This window comes from Gigantopelta aegis, chromosome 11, assembly GCF_016097555.1.
Source record: "Gigantopelta aegis isolate Gae_Host chromosome 11, Gae_host_genome, whole genome shotgun sequence".
NCBI lineage: Eukaryota > Metazoa > Mollusca > Gastropoda > Neomphalida > Peltospiridae > Gigantopelta > Gigantopelta aegis.
This window is the reverse complement of record NC_054709.1, coordinates 12,035,779-12,062,283: the sequence shown is the minus strand read 5'-3', so window position 1 is coordinate 12,062,283 and position 26,505 is coordinate 12,035,779. Positions and strand designations below refer to the sequence as shown.

Genomic DNA, 26,505 nt, shown 5'->3' with positions numbered 1-26,505 from the left:
CAGCCATCTTGGATTCTAAAAACTTATTTGATTGAATTACCTGATCTTTGATTAATTTAAATTGACACAAACAAAACAAAAATCAATCAGAATTTACTATATAAATAACTTTTTATGCCCCTACCCAAAACATCAGAATTTACTACATAAATAACTTTTTATGCCCCTACCCAAAACATAAAATTGTATACGGGGGTCATGTGAGCACATTTTATCAAAAATTGGTTAGCACCATTGGATTCCTTGGGAAAAAGTTTGTTTCCAAATCAACTTGAAACATAAAGTGAACACTATTTTCCTCAAGAGCCCAAATCTTAGACCGATATTTCGTAAACCCCCATCATGTTTAAAACATCACCCCTTGTTTACAATAGTGTAGAATGGGATGAAAACAAAAATATTACCGTATAAAAATTGGGATATTTTTTGGGATGCCACAAGGGATATTGATGCCTTAGTCATAGATAGATAGTCATAGGATTAATGGTGACTTAGTCATAGATTTTTAGTAGATACATTGTTGTTTGTAAATGAATACAGAATTAATATAGGAATCGATACATGGTCAAAACAGGAATTGATACATAAGCAAGGGTATCATGTATTGTGATGCATTGATACATCGGTATATCGTGATACCCCTGGTAGATCATAAGCTTTAATTTGATATATATATATAATACATCCCTCTAACAAAGATGTGAGTATTTTGGTGCACAAGTATTAGAGGTTACCGATTATGGCATGATGTCATAAAAACAAAAAAGACCCTCAAACACTGGTTTCAAATGAGTAGTGGATCCTAATATTTTTTTAACTGTTACTTGTTAGTTTCATGTTCAAGACATATTAGGGCTTCTAAAAAAACCCCACGACTGGCATATCAAAGGCTGTGGTATGTACTCTTTTCTTTTTGCTGTCTGTGGGATGGTGCATTATAATATAAAAGATCCCTTGCTGCCAATCAAAAAGAGTAGCCCATGAAGTGGCGACAGTGGGTTTCCTCTCTCAATATCTGTGTGGTCCTTAAACATATGTCTGACGCCATATAACCATAAAATTGTGTTGAGTGTGTTGTTAAATAAAACATTTCCTTCCTTCTAAAAAACACATATGAGGGGTTGGGGTGCATGAGGACCCTATGACCATGTACTGCGATGTAGCTCATGGCCTAGAAACCAAAATGTTCTAAAAAGGTTGCTGTGTGTTGTAGCACTTAAGATCGACGACAGTCATTCTTTGCACCCTTGTTTTGGCTTCCTATACAATAAATATAAGATATTCAATGGTAACTTTTTGATATGATATATTTCACAAAATGTACTTTTTATTTCTTTCATCTTTTTAAACAAAATAGTCTACAATTTAAAAAAATAAAAACATAGCGACCTGTAAACAGCATTGTCTGCTTGTTATAGAATTTTGACAGGGGTCACGGTTAGTAGACCAGTTTTTATTTTAATGTGGCAAAGCATTGTAATAATATAGCTAATATTAAATTTGAATGAAGTCAGTATTCCAATGATGTCAATTTGCATCTTAAATAACAATAAACTGGGTACATGACCTTTCCGTTTTAAGAACACTGGAAAAAATCCAACTCAAAATTGCTATTGAATTTAAAATATTTTTTTAACAATTACTAATGCACTTGAATGTGTTTGAGGAAAATTTTATAATTTAAAAATTGTACCATTTATAAAATATGGATTTCAAGTGAAATTGCGGTGAGAAATGTTATATTTATTGTGTACAAAGCCCACACATTGTGCTAAGAGTAACCGTCGTAACAGAAGCTTTAACCACACGTTACTGATACTGTTGTTGTCTGTGGTATTTGCAACAATTTTTTTTTTTTAATTATAAAACCCCCAACATATACTGTTTGTGCCACCTTATTTTATTTCATTTGTACTTAAGTCCTGTTATGGTTCAAGCACACGCACCTCAGGTTGGACTATACCATTTAAAATCCCATAGGCGACCATGTTAACGTTTGTGTTTAAAAACACTATATGCAATATATGACCCATAAATATCAGTACTACAACCCCTACCTCAAAGTATTAACTGCAGAAAATGGTACCTTTCATGGCTCATTTTCGGTATAACCAGATGTGTTTACAACACCCCTAGTTTCGCACAAAATGTTAGTACTTTTTTTTTTACATGTACCCCATACATGTTCCAAGCACAAGGCTACTTGACACAGTGGTACTAGATGAATTAAAATTGTATACATTTTTAGCCCAGATGAAACTTTTTTTTTTTTCACAACCAACACACTCACATTTATAACCAATCACAGGACTTGTGGTGTTAACTTCTCTATCAAAAGTTTGGTGCACCTTGAACTTTGACCCAGCTGGAAATTAATTGGTTTGGTTGCTACCCTCAGCCATCTGGACTGTCTAGCAGTTAGTAAATGAGAAATTGGTGTAGTGGCCTTAGACCGGCATCGTGGTTAGGCCATCGGTCAACAGGCTGGTAGGTACTGGGTTCAGATCCCAGTCGAGGCATGGGATTTTTAATCCAGATACCGACTCCAAACCCTGAGTGAGTGCTCCACAAGGCTCAACGGGTGGGTGTAAACCATTTGCACCGACCAGTGATCCATAACTGGTTCAACAAAGGCCATGGTTTGTGCTATCCTGCCTGTGGGAAGCGCAAATAAAAGATCCCTTGCTGCTAATCGGAAAGAGTAGCCCATGAAGTGGCGACAGCGGGTTTCATCTCAAAATCTGTGTGGTCCTTAACCATATGTCTGACACCATATAACCGTAAATAAAATGTGTTGAGTGCGTCGTTAAATAAAATATTCCTTTCTTTTAGTGGCCTTAGACACCTACATGATATAGTTAAAAATCACTCTGAGTGGGAGCCGGTTCTAGGAGGCGAACCCAGTACCTACCAGCTTTATGTCCGATGACATAGCCACTACATCATGGAGGCTATGCTATTTTTACAGAGGTTAATTTATTAAAACAAGACAGAGAAACTGGGGACTGAGTCTGTCAGAGAGATGGGAGATAACTCTGAGATAACCTTTGACCTTATCTGCTGGACTCCATCTCTTAGTGTAAACAACCTGTTACTTTTCATGTCACTGGCAGCAGCAGGGGAATTTGAAAAAAACACTTAATACATGGAACATTCACACTCCCCATACTTTTCCTGTCATTTCTCTTAAATCAATAGCAGTAGACTTGCTGAAGTCAGTTTTGTATTGAGAATGTAACAGTGACACTCCCCATACTTTTCCTGTCATTTCTCTTACATCAATAGCAGTAGACTTGTTGAAGTCAGTTTTGTGTTGAGAACATAACAGTGACACTCCCCATACTTTTCCTGTCATTTCTCTTACATCAATAGCAGTAGACTAGCTCAAGTCAGTTTTGTATTGTGTACATGGAACTTTCACACTCCTCATATAGTCTAGGGAGTTATGTTCAGTTTTTGAAGGTTGCATTTTTTTTTGCTCAAGTTAATAAAATTTTGGTCATATGTTCCCATGACCTACCTGAAATAGAAATCCATTGGTAGCATTTTTTCTGACCACTATCATGTCAGCCATCTTGAAATTCAAAATGGCCGTCATCATAAAATTTCTTTATATATCTCCACTTCCATTTAACATAGAAACATATTTTTGGGGTCTATTTAAACATATTATGTTAGTGAATTAAAATATTTTTTTATTATTCATCTCACATGGCAACCATCTTGAAATTCAAAATGGACATCATTCCATTATATTTCTTTGTCTATCTGCTCCCATTAAACACAGAAAATTAAGTTTGGTGTCGGTTTACATCTATAAGCTCATATGATTATTTTGTAAAAAGGAAAATTGTTGTCTGATCTTGGCAGCCATCTTGAAATTCAAAATGGCTACCACTTTAATATATTTTTTCAAATATTTCAACTCCCAGTTAATGTGGAAGCATAATGTTTTGTCCATGTACATTTCTGTATTTTATGCATTGGGTGGTTTTCATTTATATAGTCACTGAATCATGAAAACAATCTGGAAATTCAATATGGCCACCATTTTAATACATTTGTCTTATATCTCAACTCATGGTTAATAGAGAAGCACAATTTTGTTGTCTAGATATATATAAATTTCAGTGGTCAATGAATCAAATTCTTTAGATTTATAGTCATCCTATTATGGCAAACATCTTAAACTTGAAAATGGCAGCCATATGGATATTCAAAATGGCCACCAGTGTAATCATTTGGCAAATACTTTTTCTCCTAGTCTACATACAAATGCAACTTTTCTGTTCATTAGTACATTGTTAGGTCAAATAATTATAATATTGCATTACTAATGACAAACTAATGAAATAAAGGAACATACCAACTGTAAATTGTAATTCATAATGGCATATTAGGGATCTACTTTATCTATAATAGTATGCATGTTGCAGCAGTCCTCATTGGTTTCACACTTGCAACGCTCTGTGCATTGAAGGTTGTGTTGCTTACACTAAATTACAGTACATCTATCTGAACACTTACTGATACCACAACTGCATCTGATCAGTTCTACCAAAGCTTCTTGTGGAACTTGCACCTCCAACAGCAGTCACAAATATACCAACCCCCTTGACCCAATCAAGTTTGCATGGATCAAGAATGTCCAGATGTAGCATGGCATCTTGAGCTCAGAAATGTGCATGGAGATGTGCTCTTTGGGTATGCTGTTTTCATACCCCAGAGGTAGGTGGCAGTATTTCCACACTTTGGTTTGGTGATGGTTTCTTGAACTTTTCATCTTAGAGTAGCTGCATCAGTTGTAGGAATGACCCTTATGCGTAGTTCCATGCAGTAAAATCTTCACATTTTTCACTGACCTCTTTGTATGGTTCATCACCGATTCCAACCTGACTTTGGTGTTACTTATATGTGGTCCTGTTGTGTCATATTCAGTTACAGCATGAACATCTGGTAATCCGAGTCTATCTCTGGCTACAGTTCATTATACAATGTTTGCAGGTTGATCTGGTTGTGATTTACATATAATTATTTGTGTAACCTAATGGTGATAAAAACCCAACAGTCTGTGTCTTTGATGTAGAAATCCACCTCATTGCCTGCCCCATTACTTCACAAGTATGAGGTATCATGATCATGTCTGCTTCTTCTTGCGTACTGAACACCTGTGGTAGGATGGTATTTAAGTATATATGTTGTTGAGTTTATGACTGTAACTAGCATTTTATATCAGTAAATAACTATATGCCAGATGTATTATCTAATTGATGTCACTGATAGGCGTAGGCTTTCGCATGTGTCATTGTCACATCATGGCCTGCAATAGTTTTCGATATCGTAGCGATCAGATAGCTTCGAAAATCTGTAGCCTGGTTAGTGGAAATATCTAATGTCATCTTTCATAAATATTATTGTGTTAAAAGATAAATCTTACACCCATGTAACCATCTAATACTGAATCAAAGCATGCAGGAAATGCTTCTGTTCACTGACAACATATATGGCAGATTAGAAGTGAATTTCTGCACCAGACAGACAGACTGAGAAGATCGCGCACACTGATCCCAATAAGTATCGGTACAGACGTAAGTCACAACCAGATCAACATGCAACTAATTGATGATGAACGGGTTCAGAAAGAAAATCAACATTATCAGAGTTGCAAGTAGTAACTGGATGTGACACAAGAGGACAAATTGATGGTATATGCAAACATGGAATTACTGATGAACCATACAAAGAGGTCAGTACTCCATGGTACTAAGTTCAAGGGTCGTTTGTACAATTGATGCAGCTATTCTGGGTCATTTGTACAATTGATGCAGCTATTCTGAGAGGATAGAAGTTCAAGACACCATCACCAAACCAAAATGTGGAAACACTGCCCAATATCTAATAACAGCATACCCAAAGAGCATATCTCCAAGCAAATCTCCTAGCTTAGGATTCCATGCTACATCCAGTGATCTAGACCCTTTGTTGGATCAAAGAGGATATATTTGTAAATGTGGTTGAAGGTGTGATAGAACTGATCAGGTGCAACTGTGGTATCAATAAGTGTTCAGGTAGATGAACCTGTAAGGAATACAACCTGCAATGTTCAGAACTCAACAAGTGGTGATGGTTGCTGCAATACACATGCCATTACAGACGAAGTAGATGCCTAATCAGGGGTCACAATGGAAAATAATTAATTTTAGTCAATTTTCAGATACATGTGTGTAGGATATTTCTTTAGAAATTAATAAAAATCTCCATATGGCTGCCATTTTGAATTTTAATGTGGTTCCATGACTGGAGGATAGTTATAAAAATGTCACCCTTTAAGCCGTTTATCCTAAAAATATACAGACTAAAATAATTGTTCTTCTGCCTTAACCGGAAGTTACGATATATGAAAAATACATTAAAATGGTGGCCATTTTGAATTTCAAGATGGTTGCCACGATTGGATGACTATAAAAATGTCGTCAATAAATTCATGACTACATAAATGTACATATAGACAAAACATATTGTGTTTCTATGTCAACCGAGAGTTGAGATATATGGAAAAATATATTAAAATGGTGGCCATTTTGAATTTCAAGATGGATGCTTAGGTCAGACAACAATTTTTGTTTTCACAACTTCATTCATTGAGCTCATAAATGTAAACAGATACTAAATTGTTGTTGTGGGTCAACTGTGAGTAAATATATACAGGGCTTCTAAATTGTGGTAGCCCCACTCCCATGGCTAGTGATATTCAGTGTTGGGCTAGTAAATAACTACTATTGCCATGCCCGACGGCTGGTGAAAATATTTTGGTCAAATGCTACATTTAATTATTTTATAAATATGTATATCCTGCCTCCATCCTCACCCCACCCCATCCCACAATCTTTGTGTTTTTAAGTTCTTTAGGTAACATATCTGATTATTACTATTAGTAAAATTGTATTAACTTAAAGCTGCCATCTCTGGTTTCAGTCTTATAAAATCAAGTTCTAAGTTCAAATACAAGAATAACTGCACTTTTAATGCACTCGCGAGTTGTCGCCATTAACGCATATCATCAAATGCTTACTACGCACTTCGAACAATTTTCGCCATTTTGTAATGCAACAGTAGCTAAACCATGCTATTTTTAGCCATATTTGACGTTGATAGGAGCCCGTCAAAAGTGTCCCACTTTCAAAATACTGGGTCTATTTTTAACTTTGAAAAGCCAGCGTATCGAATCCAATGCGGAGTGTGGCATCTTATATGCACCAAATGTGATTAGATTAACTGTTCTAAATGCTTAAATAATAAAAATATTCCAGGGACTGCCGCTTTAAAGTAGGGCTAGTGAATTTGAAATGGTGGCTAGTAAACTTTTAAAATCACTGATCCCGTGGCTAGTGGATTTTATAAAAATTCTAGAAGCCCTGATATATAAAAGAATATTTAATTGGTGGCCATTTTGAATTTCAAGATGGCTGTAATGCCCAAATGACTAAATAAAATGTTATCAGCGAGTTCATTGACCTCAAAAATATAAATAGACACAAGAATTGTGTTTCTATGTTAACTAGGAGTCAAAATATATGTAAAATATCCCAAAATTATGGCCATTTTGAATTTCAAGATGACCACCATAATCAAATGACTGAAAAAAATGCTACCAATGGATTTCTAATTCTGGATAGTCTTAAGAATAAAAAAAAATACATTTTACTGACATGAGCAAAAAAAGAAAAGAAGCAAATTTACATAACTGCCTGGACTAGACTTGCTCAAATCAGTTTTATATTGAGTACATGTAACTAACACTCCCCATACTTTTCCTGTCATTTCTCTTACAGCAGTAGCAGTAGACTTGCTTATGTCAGTTTTGTATTATTTAAATAAAGTTTATTTTGTTTAATAATACCAATACAATTAAACCACTGCATTTTTCCATTAGCAGCAAGAGCTCCTTTTATATGCACCATCCCACAGACAGGATAGCACATACCACGACCTTTGATATACCAGTCATGGTGCACTGGCTGAACATGTCTCAATAGTCAAATTTATGAAATTGAACCTCAAACTGGTATTTAACATTTTAAATTTGTGTATCAATCTCAGAAATGTGCATAGTGAATTGCGACACTGAAGAAAATATTCCCTGGTCATTAAAAACAAATAAGCATAGTGAATTGCGACACTGAAGAAAATATTCCCTGGTTATTAAAACCAAATGTGCATAGTGAACGATGACACTGAAGAAAATATTCTCTGGTTATTAAAACCAAATGTGCATAGTGAATGGCGACACTGAAGAAAATATTCGCTGGTCATTAAAAACAAATGTGCATAGTGAATGGTGACACTGAAGAAAATATTCGCTGGTCTTTAAAAACAAATGTGCATAGTGAACGGTGACATTGAAGAAAATATTCGCTGGTCATTAAAAACGAATGTGCATAGTGAATGTGCATAGTGAATGGTGACACTGAAAAAAATATTCCTTGGTCATTAAAAACAAATGTGCATAATAAATTGTGACACTGAAGAAAATATTCGCTAGTCATTAAAAACAAATATAATTCTTTCCCTTTGTTTGGTCTGGTCACAGGAAGCTGGTTTGTGTTTTGAAAATGACCTGAATACATATTTAATAAGTTATTATTGTCGAATCCACACTAAGTGTTACTGGTTACACCACCACGGAAGGAAGACAATTTGACGATAAGCACAGGAAGTTCCTTAAGTCATAGGAAGGTGTCTCCACTTGACACATCACGTGCAGAGTTTCATAACTTCCGCGCTAATTAATCTGGCAACCAGTGAAGTCAAATTTCTCTTTATTTTAAAGATACAATGTCATGCAGTGTTTTATAATTGTTCTCGTTTCAACCAGTACACTGCAACTGGTCAAAAGCCATGGTATGTGCTTTTCTGTCTGTGGTAAAGTGCATATAAAAGATCCCTTGCTGCATTAGGAAAAATGTAGCGGGTTTCCTCTAATGACTGTGTGTAAAAATTACCATATATGTTTGACATCCAATAGCCTGATGATTAATTAATCAATGTATTCTAGTGGTGTCGTTAAATAAACCAAACTTTAAATAAACCTTTTTGTTTCATAACTTCCATGCTAAATAACCAGGCAACCACTAAAGTCAAATTTCTCTTATTTTAAAAATACAATATTGTGCAGTGTTTCATAACTTCTGTGCTAATTAATCTGGCAACCAGTGAAGTCAAATTTCTCTTTATTTTAAAGGTACAATATTGTGCAGTATTTCATAACTTCCATGCTAATTAATCTGGCAACCAATGAAGTCAAATTTCTCTTTATTTTAAAGGTACAATATTGTGCAGTATTTCATAACTTCCATGCTAATTAATCTGGCAACCAGTGAAGTCAAATTTCTCTTTATTTTAAAGGTACAATATTGTGCAGTGTTTCATAACTTCCGTGCTAATTAATCTGGCAACCAATGAAGTCAAATTTCTCTTTATTTTAAAGGTACAATATTGTGCAGTATTTCATAACTTCCATGCTAATTAATCTAGCAACCAGTGAAGTCAAATTTCTCTTATTTTAAAGGTACAATATTGTGCAGTGTTTCATAACTTCCGTGCTAATTAATCTGGCAACCAGTGAAGTCAAATTTCTCTTATTTTAAAGGTACAATATTGTGCAGTGTTTCATAACTTCCGTGCTAATTAATCTGGCAACCAGTGAAGTCAAATTTCTCTTATTTTAAAGGTACAATATTGTGCAGTCTTTCATAACTTCTGTGCTAATTAATCTGGCAACCAGTGAAGTCAAATTTCTCTTATTTTAAAGGTGCAATGTCATGCAGTGTTTCATAACTTCCGTGCTAATTAATCTGGCAACCAGTGAAGTCAAATTTCTCTTATTTTAAAGGTACAATATTGTGCAGTATTTCATAACTTCCGTGCTAATTAATCTGGCAACCAGTGAAGTCAAATTTCTCTTATTTTAAAGGTACAATATTGTGCAGTGTTTCATAACTTCCGTGCTAATTAATCTGGCAACCAGTGAAGTCAAATTTCTCTTATTTTAAAGGTACAATATTGTGCAGTGTTTCATAACTTCCGTGCTAATTAATCTGGCAACCAGTGAAGTCAAATTTCTCTTATTTTAAAGGTACAATATTGTGCAGTCTTTCATAACTTCTGTGCTAATTAATCTGGCAACCAGTGAAGTCAAATTTCTCTTATTTTAAAGTTGCAATGTCATGCAGTGTTTCATAACTTCCGTGCTAATTAATCTGGCAACCAGTGAAGTCAAATTTCTCTTATTTTAAAGGTACAATATTGTGCAGTATTTCATAACTTCCGTGCTAATTAATCTGGCAACCAGTAAAGTCAAATTTCTCTTATTTTAAAGGTACAATATTGTGCAGTCTTTCATAACTTCCGCAGTACTTAATTGTGCAACCAGTGAAGTCAAATTTCTCTTTATTTTAAAAATACAATATTGTGCAGTATTTCATAACTTCCGTGCTAATTAATCTGGCAACCAGTGAAGTAAAATTTCTCTTATTTTAAAGGTACAATATTGTACAGTGTTTCATAACTTCTGCCCTAATAATCTGGTAACCAGTGATGTCTAATTTCTACTTTTTAAAGGTACAATATTGTACAGTGTTTCCCATCTTCCACACTAATTAATCGGGCAACCAGTGAAGTCAAATGTCTACTGTTTTAAAGGTACAATATCGTATGATGTTTCATAACTTGTGTTTGTTTAACAACTCCCTACTCCATAGCATTATCATCTACATAGCTAAAACGTAGAAGTAGAAGAAGAAGAAGCACTGTTGTCAGCAAAAGAAAATTTACATCTTACTATGGAAGAAGCTGGGTTTAAAAAAAAAATTGTATTTAAAGAAAAATGCTGATCTACTAACCCTTAATTGTGGGTAAATTATTACAGGGTTTCTGCCAGAGGGTAGAATGGGTATGGCGCCATACCCAAATTTGTTTGTAGATTTTGTTTGTTTAAGTTAACCTTTTGACAAAATTAATTACTCTTATCTGTATGATTTTCTTATCCCTAACCCTAAACGTAACCCATTTTCTTTCTTGGGGAAGGCCCCCCATACCCCCTGTTGATTTCATAGCGCAATACGCAAATATTTCTTTCTGGCAGAAACACTGATTAATAATAATATATTTGTATATATTCAATTTCTTTTCTATTTTCTATTAATAACATTGTAGGGCTAGCTCTGGGTGTGCAGAAAAATTTGCCAAATTATCGATTAAATTTTAAAAATTGAAGAACCCACAGTTATTTTCCAACAAATACCAATCATCACATGAAATTATCTTGCCAAATTAAAGAGACATTCCTGAGTTTGCTGCATTGTAAGATGTTTCCGAGTAATAAAATATTTCTACGATTAAACTTGCATATTAAATGTATCTTCTTGTTTAGAATATCAGTGTCTGTATATTCAATGTGTTTCTGGTCGTCTTAAATGGCCTAACAAAGTATTACCTAAAAATATTAAATTTGATTTGTCCCTAAATGTACTTTATTCAAATGCATCTACGTAACCACCATACTCCACTTATTAATGATATTTCATAAAAAAATAATTGAATTATGGCAATGGTCTATAGTTCAAAAACTAATATTGTCAACAGGGTTGACATAGATTTCACTTCATCTTGGTTCAGTTACGGTAATGCGATAGCGATATTTGGTTTCCAAATATTGATGTTATTTTCATTTATTATTAATTTTTAGAGAAATAAGGTTCGTAAATCTGTCACAGTATGCCTTTAACATTGGTAAGAAGCCCAAACTTGATTTTGTCTTGAAATAATTTTGTACGTACAAAAAATTTATATTTTAGGAAATAAAATGAAATTTAACCTAGTACAAATATTAGAACGATCAGAAACACATTTAATATACAGCCACTAATATTTTATGCAGAAAAATATATTTGATATGTAATTACAGTCGTGAAAAAGTCTCTGTTAGTCGATAACATCTTTACAATTGCATCAAACTCAGGAATGTCCCTTTAAAATAAAATTTACCAGTTGTGTTTAAAATTCACAGTTGGTGAATTTAGCAAGTGGTAAAGCTAGCCCTTCATTGTATAATTATATATTGGTTTTTTTGGTTAGGTTTTTTTTGTTTTTTTTTAAAAAAGAAATAAGTGGTTTATGTAACAATGCACTCAACACCTTGTAATTACGGTTATTTGGCATCAGACAAATGGTTGAGAAACTGTGAAACACAGACCTAAATTCAGTGTTTTTGCCAGAAAAGAAATGTTTGAGTATGGCGCTATGGAATTGAATTCAACGACAATCAACAGATGGTATGGGGGCCTCCCCCAAAAAGAACATGGGTTAAGTTTAGGGTTAGAGTTAAAAAAAAAGTCATACAGTAATGATACGAGTAATTAATTTTGTCGAAAAGTTAATTTAAAAAAAAAATCAGCAAAAACATTTGGGTATGGTGCCACAACCGTTTTACCCTCTGGCAGAAACCCTGATAATTAGATAGGAAACCTGCTGCTGCCATGCCATGCACAACTCTTTGATTAATTAACATCAAGGGTTCTTTTAGATGCATTATTCAATGCACAGGATAGAACATACCATGGCCTTTGTAATACCAGTTGTGGAGCACTGTTAGGAATGAGAAATAGCCCAATTGGTCCACTGACAGAGATCAATCCTAAACCGACTGCTCGTCAGGTGAGTGTTTTACCACTGGGCTACCACACTATGAAATCTGGTAGCCCTCAGTAAAAATTGATAGCCCCATAATTTTAATAAATTAAAAATAGAGACGGCTAAAATTGTTTTAGGTTGTCTTTTTAGGTGTTTAAACATCTTGTTGATTGCAAAGTAACTGAAAGTGCAAAATAAAGTTGAGTAGCCCGGCGGACTACCAGTTTTAGATTTCTGGTAGCCCGAGTGAGAAATTGGTGGCCATAACACCTCGGGCTACTGCTGAGGTCAAGCCTTGCTTGAGACTTGCATATAAAAGATCCCTTGCTGCTAATCGAAAAGAGTAGCCTATGAAGTGACGACAGCGGGTTTCCTCTCTCAATATTTGTGTGGTCCTTAACCATATGTCTGATGCCATATAACTGTAAATAAAATGTGTTGAGTGCGTCATTAAATAAAACATTTCTTTTTATTTCTGTCGGGAGTTGGGGAAATTGCAATGCAACTGTCAGGTTGGACAACTTTCTGTTGGCAGTTGTTAGTCAGATTCTAGCATTACACCCGAGTTTCACTGCATTTTAATTTTCTTTGTGTTTTGTATTAATAACAACATATCCCTTTACAGGACTAGAAACGGAGGCTGACATCTGTATGTACCACGATGGGAAACCAGATGATGGTCATCCGGTGAAGCCGAACGGCATTCTGGGAAATGGCGGTGAGGTGTTGCCTAACAACCGGACAATACGCTGCATGGAAGACAACAACTTCTGTTTTACGTTCTGGACGGTGGACCCCGCGAACTCGACCAAGAAAACCATTGCCAAACAAGGTAATTAAAAAACTTCTTTTTTTTTTTTTTTTTTTTTTTTTACTTATTTTCGTGCTTATATTCATTTGATTTTTTTCTCATCTTAGCCAGTGCACCACAACTGGTCAAAGGCCGTGGTATGTGCTTTCCTCTTTGTGGAGAAGTGCATATAAAAGATCCCTTGCTGCTAATGGAAAAATGTAGCAGAATTGGTCACTGGCTATGTCAGAGATTAAGTCCGGGGTGGGCGTGCTTGAACATTCGGAGTAAGGGCACGTAAAAGGAGTTCCCTTCCTGTAGCAGGTTTCCTCCAATGACTATGTATCAGAATTACCAAATGTTTGACATCCAATAGTCGATGATTAATAAATCAGTGCTCTGGTGGTGTCGTTAAACAAAACTAACGTGTTGTAATATCCAGTTGAAGTTCACGCATGCTGTCCTGGACACAGACCCCTCGGCTATCTGGGCTGTCTGTTCTGGGCAGTAGGTTAGTGGTTAGTGAGAGAGACATTGGTGTAGTGACCTTATAATCCATTGACAGGGTTTGAATTTTACCATGGCAATGACTGCAAGTACCGTGGTTTCCCTACTTAATTGCTTTTATGCCCCCAAAATCTTGTGTTATTGATGGCAAGACAAATGCTGTGGTGCCCAGACCCTGCAGTTACCCATGGCTGTGGAGATTTCCCTGTTGTTTTTAATTCTCCAACGCAATTTCTTTACCTTGGACTACATTCAGTTTTTTTTTTTGTAATGGCTTCTTTTTTTTTTTTTGGCTGTGGACATTTTCTTAATTGCAGGGGTTGGGTGCCCAACACTGAACCCTTTTCATACATCCCATGATGTATGTATACTGGCGTATGTCAGGGACCATTTTGTTTTAAACATTTGAATTAGCTACAGTTGGTGATCAGTTTAAAATTGAGTAGCTACTATTATTTAATGTTTTAGAATTGTGTAAAATCGCTGAAATTTTTTTAGTGGATCGTGACAAGATACTGAACAAAATGTTCTCTGAATATAACAATATATTATTGGTAATATGGCACGGTCGGTCAAGGATCGATCCCCGTTGGTGGGCCCATTGGGCTATTTCTCTCTCCAGTCAGTGCACCGTGACTGGTACATCAAAGGCTGTGGTATGTGCTATCCTGTCTATGGGATGGTGCATATAAAAGGTCCTTTGCTGCTAATCGAAAAGAGTAGCCCACGAAGTGGCAACAGCGGGTTTCCTCCCTCAATATCTGTGTGATCCGTAACCATTTGTCCGACACTATATAACCGTAAATAAAATGTGTTGAGCACATCGTTAAATAAAACATTTCCTTCTTTTGATATTTAATCATTTTGGGGGACTTTTTTTTAATTCTAGGGCTTTAGATTGCATGAAAATTGAGGTGATAAACATTGTGCCAAAAATACATATGCCCCAAAAAATCATACGCAAAATTAAGTACACATATGCTGACCTCAGAATATTTCACTTAAAAACCATTGAAATGTTAAGTGTAATTACAGTAAAATAACTTGAAAATACATTTCTGGGTCTACAGCAGCTGTTACATGACAGTACAGAACTAAAACGACCTTCCTGAGCTCAGAAAAACTACTACAGTACCCGTTGAGCTCAAATTAGTGAGATCTAATGCGCTAAATTCGCATGCTAAAAATTATCTCCTTGAGCTAGTCTCAGGGGAGTGATGGGGAGCCACAGTGTGATCTTCCCTTAAAACAATCACGGGCATAGGAAGGTGCCAAAAAGTGTGTGTGGGGGGGGGGGGGGGGGGGCACACACACATGTATGTGTGTGTGTGTGTGTGTGTGTGTATATATATATATATATATATATAAATACATGTATAAATAAAACATCACTGCTGCTACAAAGTGCTCCTCCTCCCCCGCTTCCTACGCCAGTGACAATGTTTTTCACAAATCTTATGCACTTGGCAAGTTTAATAAATACACTCTTCAATTTTGAATGGCCCCTTAGAAAAGATTTTGAATTATTAAAAACTGATATTGTCGCTTTAAATATATAAACTTTTCCATCCTTTTCTTTATTCTTTAAAAAATGTTTTATTTAACAACGCACTCAACACATTTTATTTACGGCTATATGGCGTCAGACATATGGTTACGGACCACACAGATTTTGAGAGGAAACCCGCTGTCGCCACTTCATGGGCTACTCTTCCGATTAACAGCAAGGGATATTTTATTTGCGCTTCCCACAGGCGGGATAGCACAAACCATGGCCTTTGTTGAACCAGTTATGGATCACTGGTCGGTGCAAGTGGTTTACACCTACCCATTGAGCCTTGCGGAGCACTCACTCAGGGTTCGGAGACGGTATCTGGATTAAAAATCCCATGCCTCGACTGGGATTCGAACGCAGTACCTACCAGCCTGTGGACCGATAGCCTAACCACTACGCCACCGAGGCCGGTACTATTATGTGTTAAATGCAGAGGGCTGAAAATTATTTCATAATTTACATAATTTAATTACTAAATTTTACTAATTGTTTTTGAGGCTGATGCTTTCCCATAGAATGGAGAAATTCACACAATTGTTTACCGGTAGATTGTTACCCCCCACCACCACACCACACCCCAGCCCAACCCTCCCATCTGCCAAAACATATACATGTATATTATGCTGATATCATAGATGATGTTGCCATGGAAACCAGATGACTGATGAGAGAGCTTCATCAGTTGATGTGTGTGTGAGAGAGAGAGAGAATATACTGTATGAGCTGATTAAATCAAATACATACGGAAAACAATTTTTACACAAAGAGTGTTTTATTAAAAAGTTCTCCCCGTCTGCGCGTGATAGCGTTGTGGGAACATGTTTAACAGTTTCCCGTGGTCTGGTCTCCGCATTAGTCAGACTGAGAGGAGACAATGGCTTACTGTTTGTTTTTTTATGAAATTTACTCTTGAATATTCCTCGTTGATCAGTCTCTCAAAATAAAGTTAACTTGTGTATGTTTTTATGTTTTTTTACGTTTTCTTTTTCTTCTGGTGCTTAGCATTCTGTCTTTTTACAGTTGTTTTTGCATGTATATCCATGCAGTGATTTTAAAAATGTGTTTTTTAAATCTCAATCTGGTAATTGCAGAGGTCTAGCTTCCATATAACGCAGGTACGCAGCTGCATACCACTTGAGATTACAATTTTTTTTTTTTAATTTAAAATATATGATGTAAACTCACAGCCAATAGTGTTTTATTCCATCGCGGAAAAAGTCTGCCTCTGAATTGAAATAGAAATTATATTAATTTTAAATTATGTTCCTTTTATCCTTTTATCTAGTGTTTTATAGTGTGTGTTTGGGGTTGGGTTTTTTCGGTGGTGGGGGGGGGGGGGGGGGGGGGTGGGGCTAATTATTTTGTGTTAGGTATTGTTTTTAGAGTGGGGTTTGTTTTGTGGGGTTTTTGGTGGGGGGGGGATAATTATTTTGTATTAGGTATTGTTTTTAGAATGTGTGTGTGGGTTGTTTTTTTGGGGGGATGGTGGTAGTTCAGGGAACATTTTCTTCAGTATCACGTGGCAATTTGCTACATAAGTTTCATAGATCTCTTCGCAATTCTAACACATTAAACAGTAGCTGTTATTCAATTTTCAAATGACTAGAAATATGGTTAATCAAGATTTTAAAACTAAACGTTCTCTGTCGTTTGTGGTGGGGGTAGGGAGGATGTTCATGTATGTAGTGTAATTATTTATAGCAGGGGCCTAATTCACTAACTCTCGCAACTTTATGATCTTGCAGTGCAATGCTAAAAGACTTGGAAAGAGGATGCTTTGTTGTCTAACAGAGCCTAAGAGATCTTTGTGAATTAGGCCCCAGGTTTTTTTACGGCATAACACTGAGGCTTTCATTCTGCAGTTCATTTCAAAATATTATTACTATTATGTAACAACATATTGTTTTGTTTTGTGGGGTTTGCATATGTATTTAATTATTATGTTATTAGATGCTGGGCTAGGGCCTAATTCTCTAAACTCTCGCAACTTTGCGATTTCGCAGTGCAGTGCTAACAGGGTTTCTGCCAGAAAGATTTTTTGGGGGTATGGCGTTACACAGTTGAGGTTTTAAAATGCGGGTGCTAAAGGAAATGGAATTTGGGATCCCTCGAACACATTTTCCTATTTCTGTTCACTTGTTTTATATATTCTTTCCATATTGTGTCATTCTGCTGTACAGATGAAAAGAATAGTTTTATAATCATTCAAAGCCATCATTAATCATACAGCAGTATTATTAATGTTTTCAAAAGGTCAACTAAAAATATATAACCTGTAAATTTTGGGTGTGGTGCCATCCCCCAAAAATATGTTTGGGGATGGCCTTTTACCCGTTTTACCCTCTGGCAGAAACACTGGCTAAAAGACTTGCAAAGAGGATGCTTTGTTGTCTAGCAATACCAGCCTCGGTGGCGTCATGGTTAGGCCATCGGTCTACAGGCTGGTAGGTACTGGGTTCGGATCCCAGTCGAGGCATCGGATTTTTAATCCAGATACCGACTCCAAACCCTGAGTGAGTGCTCCGCAAGGCTCAATGGGTAGGTGTAAACCACTTGCACCGACCAGTGATCCATAACTGGTTCAACAAAGGCCATGGTTTGTGCTATCCTGCTTGTGGGAAGCGCAAATAAAAGATCCCTTGCTGCTAATCGGAAAGAGTAGCCCATGTAGTGACGACAGCGGGTTTCCTCTCAAAATCTGTGTGGCCCGTAACCATATGTCTGACGCCATATAACCGTAAATAAAATGTGTTGAGTGCGTCGTTAAATAAAACATTTCATTCTTTTTTTTTGTTGTCTAGCAGAGCCTAAGAGAGTTTTGTGAATTAGGCCCCTGAAAAACAATTACCATTTTGAACACAAATTTAAGATGTTGACCGCATTTCCACACAGTGCTGTAATAGGACTAACTACAGTTAAAGTTTGTTTTGTTTAACAACACCACTAGAGCACACTGATTTATTAATCATTGGCTATTGGATGTCAAACATTTGCTAATTTTGACATATATATTTAGAGAGGAAACCTGCTGCATTTTTTTATTAGCAACAATTTCATAAGCACCATCCTACAGACAGGATCCTACAGACAGGATGGCACAAAAGGTGGATGTTATACATGTAATATTAAAATTTTATGTCTGTTTTCAAAACATGATGTAATACACTAAAAGTAAAACAATTTAATATTGTGTAGCATTAAAATTGATTTGTTTCGAAAGTTTAACTGAAAACTATCGAGAAATCTGCATGCTATATATACATGTGTAGTATTAAATATTCATGGTTGGTTTGACTACCGCCAATGTCAGTTATAGCCCCAGTGTCAGCTGTTTTAAAACATGATTACGTTAAGAACTAAGAAAAGCAAAATATCATGTAATCATAGAATTTCATTGATTCCAAAGTATGGTTGGACACTAAAAAAAGCTGCATGTTATATACAGTATACATGTGTAACATTAAATTTTCATGGCTGTTTTGTCTACAGCCGGGTGTCATTATAATTTGGTAAATTGCTCACAGTTTGTTGTCGTGGTGACTGTAATTAGGAGGGAGGCCCCAAGTCTCCAGCCAGTGGCTTCACAGACAACTGAGGCCTATAAATACACAAAGTAGAATCAATATTACTGTCTGGTCAGTAGTACTTTGGACTTATTGGGTTTTCAGAATGATCTGCTGTCTGTCTGTGCAGATGAGAAAGCTGATCAGAATGGATTTCACACCCAATGTATATAGGAAGGAAGGAGGAAATGTTTTATTTAACAACGCACTCAACACATTTTATTTATGGTTATATGGCGTCAGACATATGGTGAAGGAACACACAGATATTGAGAGAGGAAGGAAGGAAATGTTTTATTTAACGACGCACTCAACACATTTTATTTATGGTTATATATGGCGTCAGACATATGGTTACAGACCACACAGATATTGAAAGAGGAAACCCGCTGTCGCCACTTCATGGGCTACTCTTTTCGATTAGCAGCAGGGAATCTTTTATATGCACCATCCCACAGACAGGGTAGCACATACCACGGCCTTTGATATACCAGTCATGGTGTACTGGCTGGAACGAGAAATAGCCCAATGGGCTCACCGACAGGAATCGATCCTAGACTGACTGCGCATCGAGCGAGCGCTTTACCACTGGGCTACATCCCATCCTCCTGATTAGAATGGATTTCATTCCCAATGTATATAGAGATGGCGAGATGGAACCAGACAGAAAGAAAAATGTTTTATTTAACCTTTAGACTACTGGATTAATTTTTAATTTTAATAAAAATCACGTTGAGTGGGTACAAGTTTATCATTTTTACTCACATATATTCACTTAAATGTTTGATAAATACATGAAATAAAGTTCATATATGAATCGGTAAGTATTATTTTTGTGGGTTTTTGTAATTTTAATTATTTTCAGAATGGTGATGGTGATTAGGCAAAAAATCTAAAAAGTAGCGTTTACTTACGGGCATTTCTGGCCAGCTGTCCAGTATTTATGTCCATTATTCCCGATAACAGTGGTTTTCTTTTTGTCTTTTATTATATTTCCGTTTCCGGTGAGTGTCGTGTGCAAAACGGCGGGAAATATGAATTGGGGAATGCACTGTATGCAGTGTACAGTATGTTGACTGACGTGACGTCGGGCGAGATATCTCGCCTGCAGTAGTCAGAAGGTTAAGTTGGATTTTCAAAACAAAACTTGTCGTACTCAGATCCTACTTTTTAAATACTGCGACATATATTTTCAGACCTGAGAATTGAAAATTTGCATAAAACATTTATGGGTTACACAAAAACAAATTGCAGGTAACCCATTTCGGTTTTTTACGTAACCCATCATGATCATGTAAATGATGTCATAAATTCAATGCGCGAACGAAAAATGGGTTACGTAAACTATACTTACGCGAGCGACGCGAGCGACGCGAGCGACGCGCAAACAAAAACTATCGGTCTTGCAATTTTCAGAGACCTGGTTTTTCACTATTAAGAGTCGTTTCTGATAATTGAAATTAGACACGTATGTATCACTTGCATTTTATTGTTTAGATTATTCATTTCCGTACATACAAAAGGTTTCTGGTCATCCTGGCGTCTGTAATAACATAAATAGAGATTATTATATGAGCTTGTGTGTCATACTGGTTTTACAAAACAAGTGTCAGGATTATTGTATTACCCGAGCGAGAGAGAGGGTAATACATGAATCCTGACACGAGTTTTGTAAAGTCAGTACGATTCGCATGCGAGTGTAATAATTTCTTTATTATCCACATTATTCCAAATATTATTTTCATGAATAACAAGTTAGGACCATGTGAAAATGTTTTAGACATTTAACTAAAAAAAACCCACAAAGTGTTTACACTGAAGAAGCCACATTAAGTTATGACGTCGCTTCACAAAATTACGTCATTCGTGGTGCACGTAAAATCATTATGACACACGTGGGTCATACTGGTTATATTTCCCTGAATATCTTGCACTACGTGGATAATAAAATGCATTTTGTATACTTCTAAAACTGTATGTACCCCTGAGAAGTAAGGGTTATGGGGGTGAGGTCTTGTCTATTTTTAGAGGGTATTTCCCCGTTTGAAAGTCATAGACTATAATTTCACTGTATCGTAACTTTATTCAGATGTGTTACGGGTTTGTAAATTAACCAAATTTAGCATCCATTTTCACTAGGGTCTTTAACAATGCATGCAGTCAACACCTTTTTATTTCTGGGTATAATGATGTGAGACATATGATTAAAAGTTAAAGGGACATTCCTGAGTTTGCTGCATTGTAAGATGTTTTAAAGGGACATTCCCGAGTTTGCTGCATTGTAAGATGTTTTAAAGGGACATTCCCGAGTTTGCTGCATTGTAAGATGTTTCCGACAAATAAAATATTTCTACGATTAAACTTACATATTAAATATATTTTCTTGTTTAGAATATCAGTGTCTGTATATTCAATGTGTTTCTGGTCATCTTAATATTTCTAAGAAGCCCAAATTGGATTTTGTCTTTAAATAATTTCGTACGTACGAACAAACAATATTTTAGGAAATAAAATGAAATGTAACCTAGTACAAATATTAGAACGACAAGAAACACGTTTAATATATATCCACTAATATTTTGTGCAGAAAAATATATTTGATGTGTAATTACAATCGTTAAAAAGGCTCTGTTAGTCGATAGCATCTTAAAAAGTGCAGCAAACTCAGGAATGTCCCTTTAAAAGTTTGTTTTGTTTAACGACACCACTAGAGCACATTGATTTATTAATTATCAGCTTTTGGATGTCAAACATTTAATATTTGTACATATAGTCTTAAGAGGAAACCCTGTATAGTTTTCCATTAAATAGTAGAAAGGGATTTTTTATCTGCACCATTGCACAGACAGGATAGCACATACCACAGCCTTTGATATACCAGTCGTTGTAAACTGGTTGGAATGAGAAATAGCCCAATGGGTCTACCAATGGTAAAGCGCCCACCTGATGGGCGCTCGGTCTAGGATTAATTGCCATCTGTAAGCCTATTTCTTGTTCCAGCTAGTGCACTGCAACTGGTATATCAGGTCATGGTATGTGCTATCCTGTCTGTGGGATGGTGAAGATATATAAAAGATTCTTTGCTACAGCTATGAAAAATGTAGCAGGTTTCCTCTAACGAACTATATGTAAATAAAGTTCAAATGTTTAACATCCAGTTGCCAATGATTAATAAATTAATGTGCTCTAGTGGTGTCGTTAAACAAAACAAACTCTAACCTCAAAGCCTATATGTAAAAAATTCCTTAATGTTCGACATCCAGTAGCTGATAATTAATAACTTAATGTGCTCTAGTGGTGTTGTTAAACAAAACAAAACTTAACAGACCAGATAGCTATGGACTACCTGGATAACCAAGTTGTATGCCCAGCACTGTGTGCATGATCCTTTTAATTGGGAATTTCCTTATCTTTCTCTTTTCCCTTTTTTTCTTTTTTGGGGCGAGACGTAGCCCAGTGGTAAAGCACCCGTTTGATGCGCAGTCAGTTTGGGATCGATCCCTGTCAGTGGGCCCATTGGGCTATTTCTTGATCCAGCACCACGACTGGTACATCAAAGGCCGTGGTATGTGCTATCCTGTCTATGGGATGGTGCATATAAAAGATTTCTTGCTACTAATTGAAAAGAGTAGCCCATGAAGTGGCGACAGCGGGTTTCCTCTCTCAATATCTGTGTGGTCCTTAACCATATGTCCAACGCCATGTAACCATAAATAAAATGTGTTGAGTGCGTTGTTAAATAAACCATTTCCTTCCTTCTTTTTTCTTCTCTTTCTTCTGAAATGAAATGAAATATTTATCGTAAAATTTTCTTTCTCATGGCCTGCCGATCTGATAAGAAGCCAAATTTTTCATCGACTTGTGTAAAAATAACATTTTTCTTGGACTTGACTCAGTAGACGGGTCTCACTGCATGTTTTTTATTCCCTATCCATAATGAAGTGATCTGTTTTGGTTAGATAAGGCCTGCTTCGTAAACAAGTGTTTTCACTGCCATACAATGAACAGCTTGTGTGTGTGTTTTTATGTGTCAGAACATATGACTTATCTGCATGTAAACATTTCCCATCTTGATAACGCTGGCTCCACAGTGACTGAAGGGCCGTTGAAAAAAATAAATAAAATGCCGACATTTATTCATTCCAATTTAGTTAAAAATCTCAAGTGAGAGAAAAAGGAGAGAGAGAGAGGGTCTAATATATATTTACTGTGAAACACCTGTTTTATAGAAAATGAAACGTTGGTTAATGAAACCTCAAGACATTTTGACACGAGAAAATGAGAGAGAAAGTCAGACAGAGAGAGAGAGGGTGTGTGGAGAAAGAGTTAGTGAGACAGAGAGGGGGAGAACGATTGAGACAGAGGGAAGGAAGGAGACTAATACATATTTATGATGCATATATGCACCTGATTTATAGAAAATAATAGGCTTTCTTTATGACACCTCAGCACATTTTAAAATGTGACTAGTTGGTGACTAAATTGGTTATTTTGACAAGAGAGAAAGGGAGAGAGAATGTTAAAAGACAGAGAGACCAGGGAGAGAGGAGAGAGGGAGGAAAATAAATTTTGCTTTTCAGCTTAGCTGAAATATGTTAAATATTATATATCTAATTTTTAAGGTTCAAGCATGCTGTCCCTGGCACACCTCTTGGGTCAGTTTTGGGTGGATTACATGTATGGCATAAGCTTCCTTCCTTTTTGCTTCGAGTTGAAAAAGAAATGTTAGTGTTTCAAGTTAAAGCAAAGAAGTGTTGGGGATGGGTGGGGAGTGTTGGATGGATTACATATACGATATAAGTTAATACACTATAAGCTTCCTTCCGTTTTTGCTTCGAGTTAAAAAAGAAATCTCAGTGTTCCAAGTTAAAGCTAAGAAGTGTTGGGGATGGGGGAGGATTGGGTGGATTACATATACAGGGCCGTAGCTAGCATGGGGGCAAGGGGGGGGGGCAGTTGCCCCTCCCCCCAAAAAAAAATTAAAAAAAAATTAAATAAACATATTCTGAAAGCATTATAGAACTTAAAGAAAAGGAGTTTTAGACTATTAACTACTCAGCTACGGCCCTGATATAAGTTAATACACTGTAAGCTTCCTTCCTTTTCACTTCGAGTTAAAAGAAATCTTAGTGTTCCAAGTTTATCACACCAGTCTCCTCCAGTCGTTATTCTGTGACATTGGATCTTAAATGTGTTTTACTTAGCTTATCCAATTAAGTCTGGGAACAGGGCCACAGTGTGTGTAATTTATGTAAATGTATTGAATTTCAGTTACCCAGTCCGACCCCTGTAAACACTGAATCATTTATAAACATAACCCACTTTACAGAAAGCATACAGAATTTCTTGTTAAATATTATTGTCGTGTCTGTTACTTTTTTTAATGGGTGCCTCTAGAGAATGATTTGTTTATTTAAAAATTACGTTACGTTTTCTAGGATGTGATTTTTCAACTTTTATCTAATTTCAGGTTGTTTTTTGGTTTTGTTGGGGTTTTTGTGAGGTTTAAAGAAAAACAAAAATGTTTATTTTTTATTTTTTATTATTATTATTATTATTTTTTTTTTTTATGTGTGTGTATAAAACTAATATTCACAGAGTCGACTGGATTTGGTCTGCAAGTTTCTTTGTTTTTTTCTTCTTTTTTTTATGCGTGTGTGTGTGTAAAAATAATATTCACAGAGTAGACTGGTTTTTTAGGGTGGGGACGTAGCCCAGTGGTAAAGCGTTCACTTGATGCGCGGTCAGTCTAGGATCGATCCCAGTCGGTGGACCCATTGGGCTATTTTTCGTTCCAGCCAGTGCTCCACCACTGGTGTAACAAAGGCTGTGGTATGTACTATCCTGTCTGTGGGATGGTGCATATTAAAGATCCCTTGCTGCTAATCGAAAAGAGTAGCCCATGATGGGGCGACAGCGTGTTTGCTCTCTCAATATCTTAATTAGGTCAACAGGTGGTATAGAGCGTCTTCCCCTAGAAAGAAAATGGGTTATGTTTAGGGTTAGGGTTAAAAAAATATACAGTAATGATAAGAGTAATTAATTTTGTCAAAAGGTTAACGTAAACAAAATAAAATCTGCAAAACTTTTTGGGTATGGCACCATACCCGTTTTTACTCAGTGGCAGAAACCCTGACTGTGTATGCAACAAATATATATAAATATATATATTTTTTTAATATAAATATATATATATATATATATATTTTTTTAAAAATAAATATATATATATTTGTTTTTAAAAATAATAATAAAAATAAAAAAAATTAAAATTCAGCTTTTATCATAAGATATACAGTAACATCAGGGCTCGAACTTAACGACGGCACCAATTGCCGTTGAGATATAAATTGCTGTAGGTAGAGATCATCAACAATGACACCAAATACACCTAGTGTACATTATCTGCCAGTATCTAACACTTGCACTTACCGGCCTCGGTGGCATCGTGGTTAGGCCATCGGTCTACAGGCTGGTAGGTACTGGGTTCGGATCCCAGTTGAGGCATTGGATTTTTAATCCAGATACCGACTCCAAACCCTGAGTGAGTGCTCTGCAAGGCTCAATGGGTAGATGTAAACCACTTGCACCGACCAGTGCTCCATAACTGGTTCAACAAAGGCCATGGTTTGTGCTATCCTGGCTGTGGGAAGTGCAAATAAAAGATCCCTTGCTGCTAATTGGAAAGAGTAGCCCATGAAGTGGCGACAGTGGGTTTCCTCTCAAAATATGTGTGGTCCTTAACCATATGTCTGACGCCATATAACCGTAAATAAAATGTGTTCAGTATGTTGTTAAATAAAAAATTCTTTCTTTCTAACCATTGCACATTTGAAATATGTCTACATACAGCTAAATAACCTTTCAGTCACGTTTATTTGCTGCAAATGTCACCTTATTTTTTAATTGCCATAGGGAGGCACAAAATTGCCTCAATTCTTTACAAAATTGCCGTGGGAGACTAACTCTTAAGTTCGAGCTCTGAACTTTTGAAAAATAAAAATTGTTTGTGAAATGTCAGTTTTTACTGTCAAATTTCTCTGACACAGATGTCATAACTCTCTCATGGAGTGTACCAGTTGTCTTGTTTGTTTTGACAAGCTTAAAGTCACATTATTGGGGGAAGGGCTGGTGGAGAGAGGGGGTGGGGGTTTCAAATAAATGAGGGATGTAGCCCAGTGGTAAAGCGTTTGCTTGATGCGCGGTCGGTCTGGGATCGATCACTGTCAGTGAATTCATTGGGCTATTTCTCATTCCAGCCAGTGCTCCACAACTGGTGTAACAAAGGTTGTGGTATGTACTATCCTGTCTGTTGGATGGTACATATAAAAGATCCCTTGCTGCTAATCGAAAAGAGTAGCCCATGAAGTGGCGACAGCATGTTTCCTCTCTCTAGATCT

The 26,505-nt window shown here is 36.2% G+C and overlaps 1 protein-coding gene across 1 annotated transcript in view; it reads left to right on the top strand.

Moving 5' to 3' along the window:
* LOC121385295 overlaps positions 1-26,505 on the top strand; it is a 59,965-nt gene that overhangs the window by 9,073 nt on the left and 24,387 nt on the right. Inside the window, exon 2 of the mRNA XM_041515915.1 lies at positions 13,316-13,522. Coding sequence (XP_041371849.1) covers positions 13,316-13,522 — 207 coding nt within the window. The remainder of the gene's footprint in view (positions 1-13,315; positions 13,523-26,505) is intronic.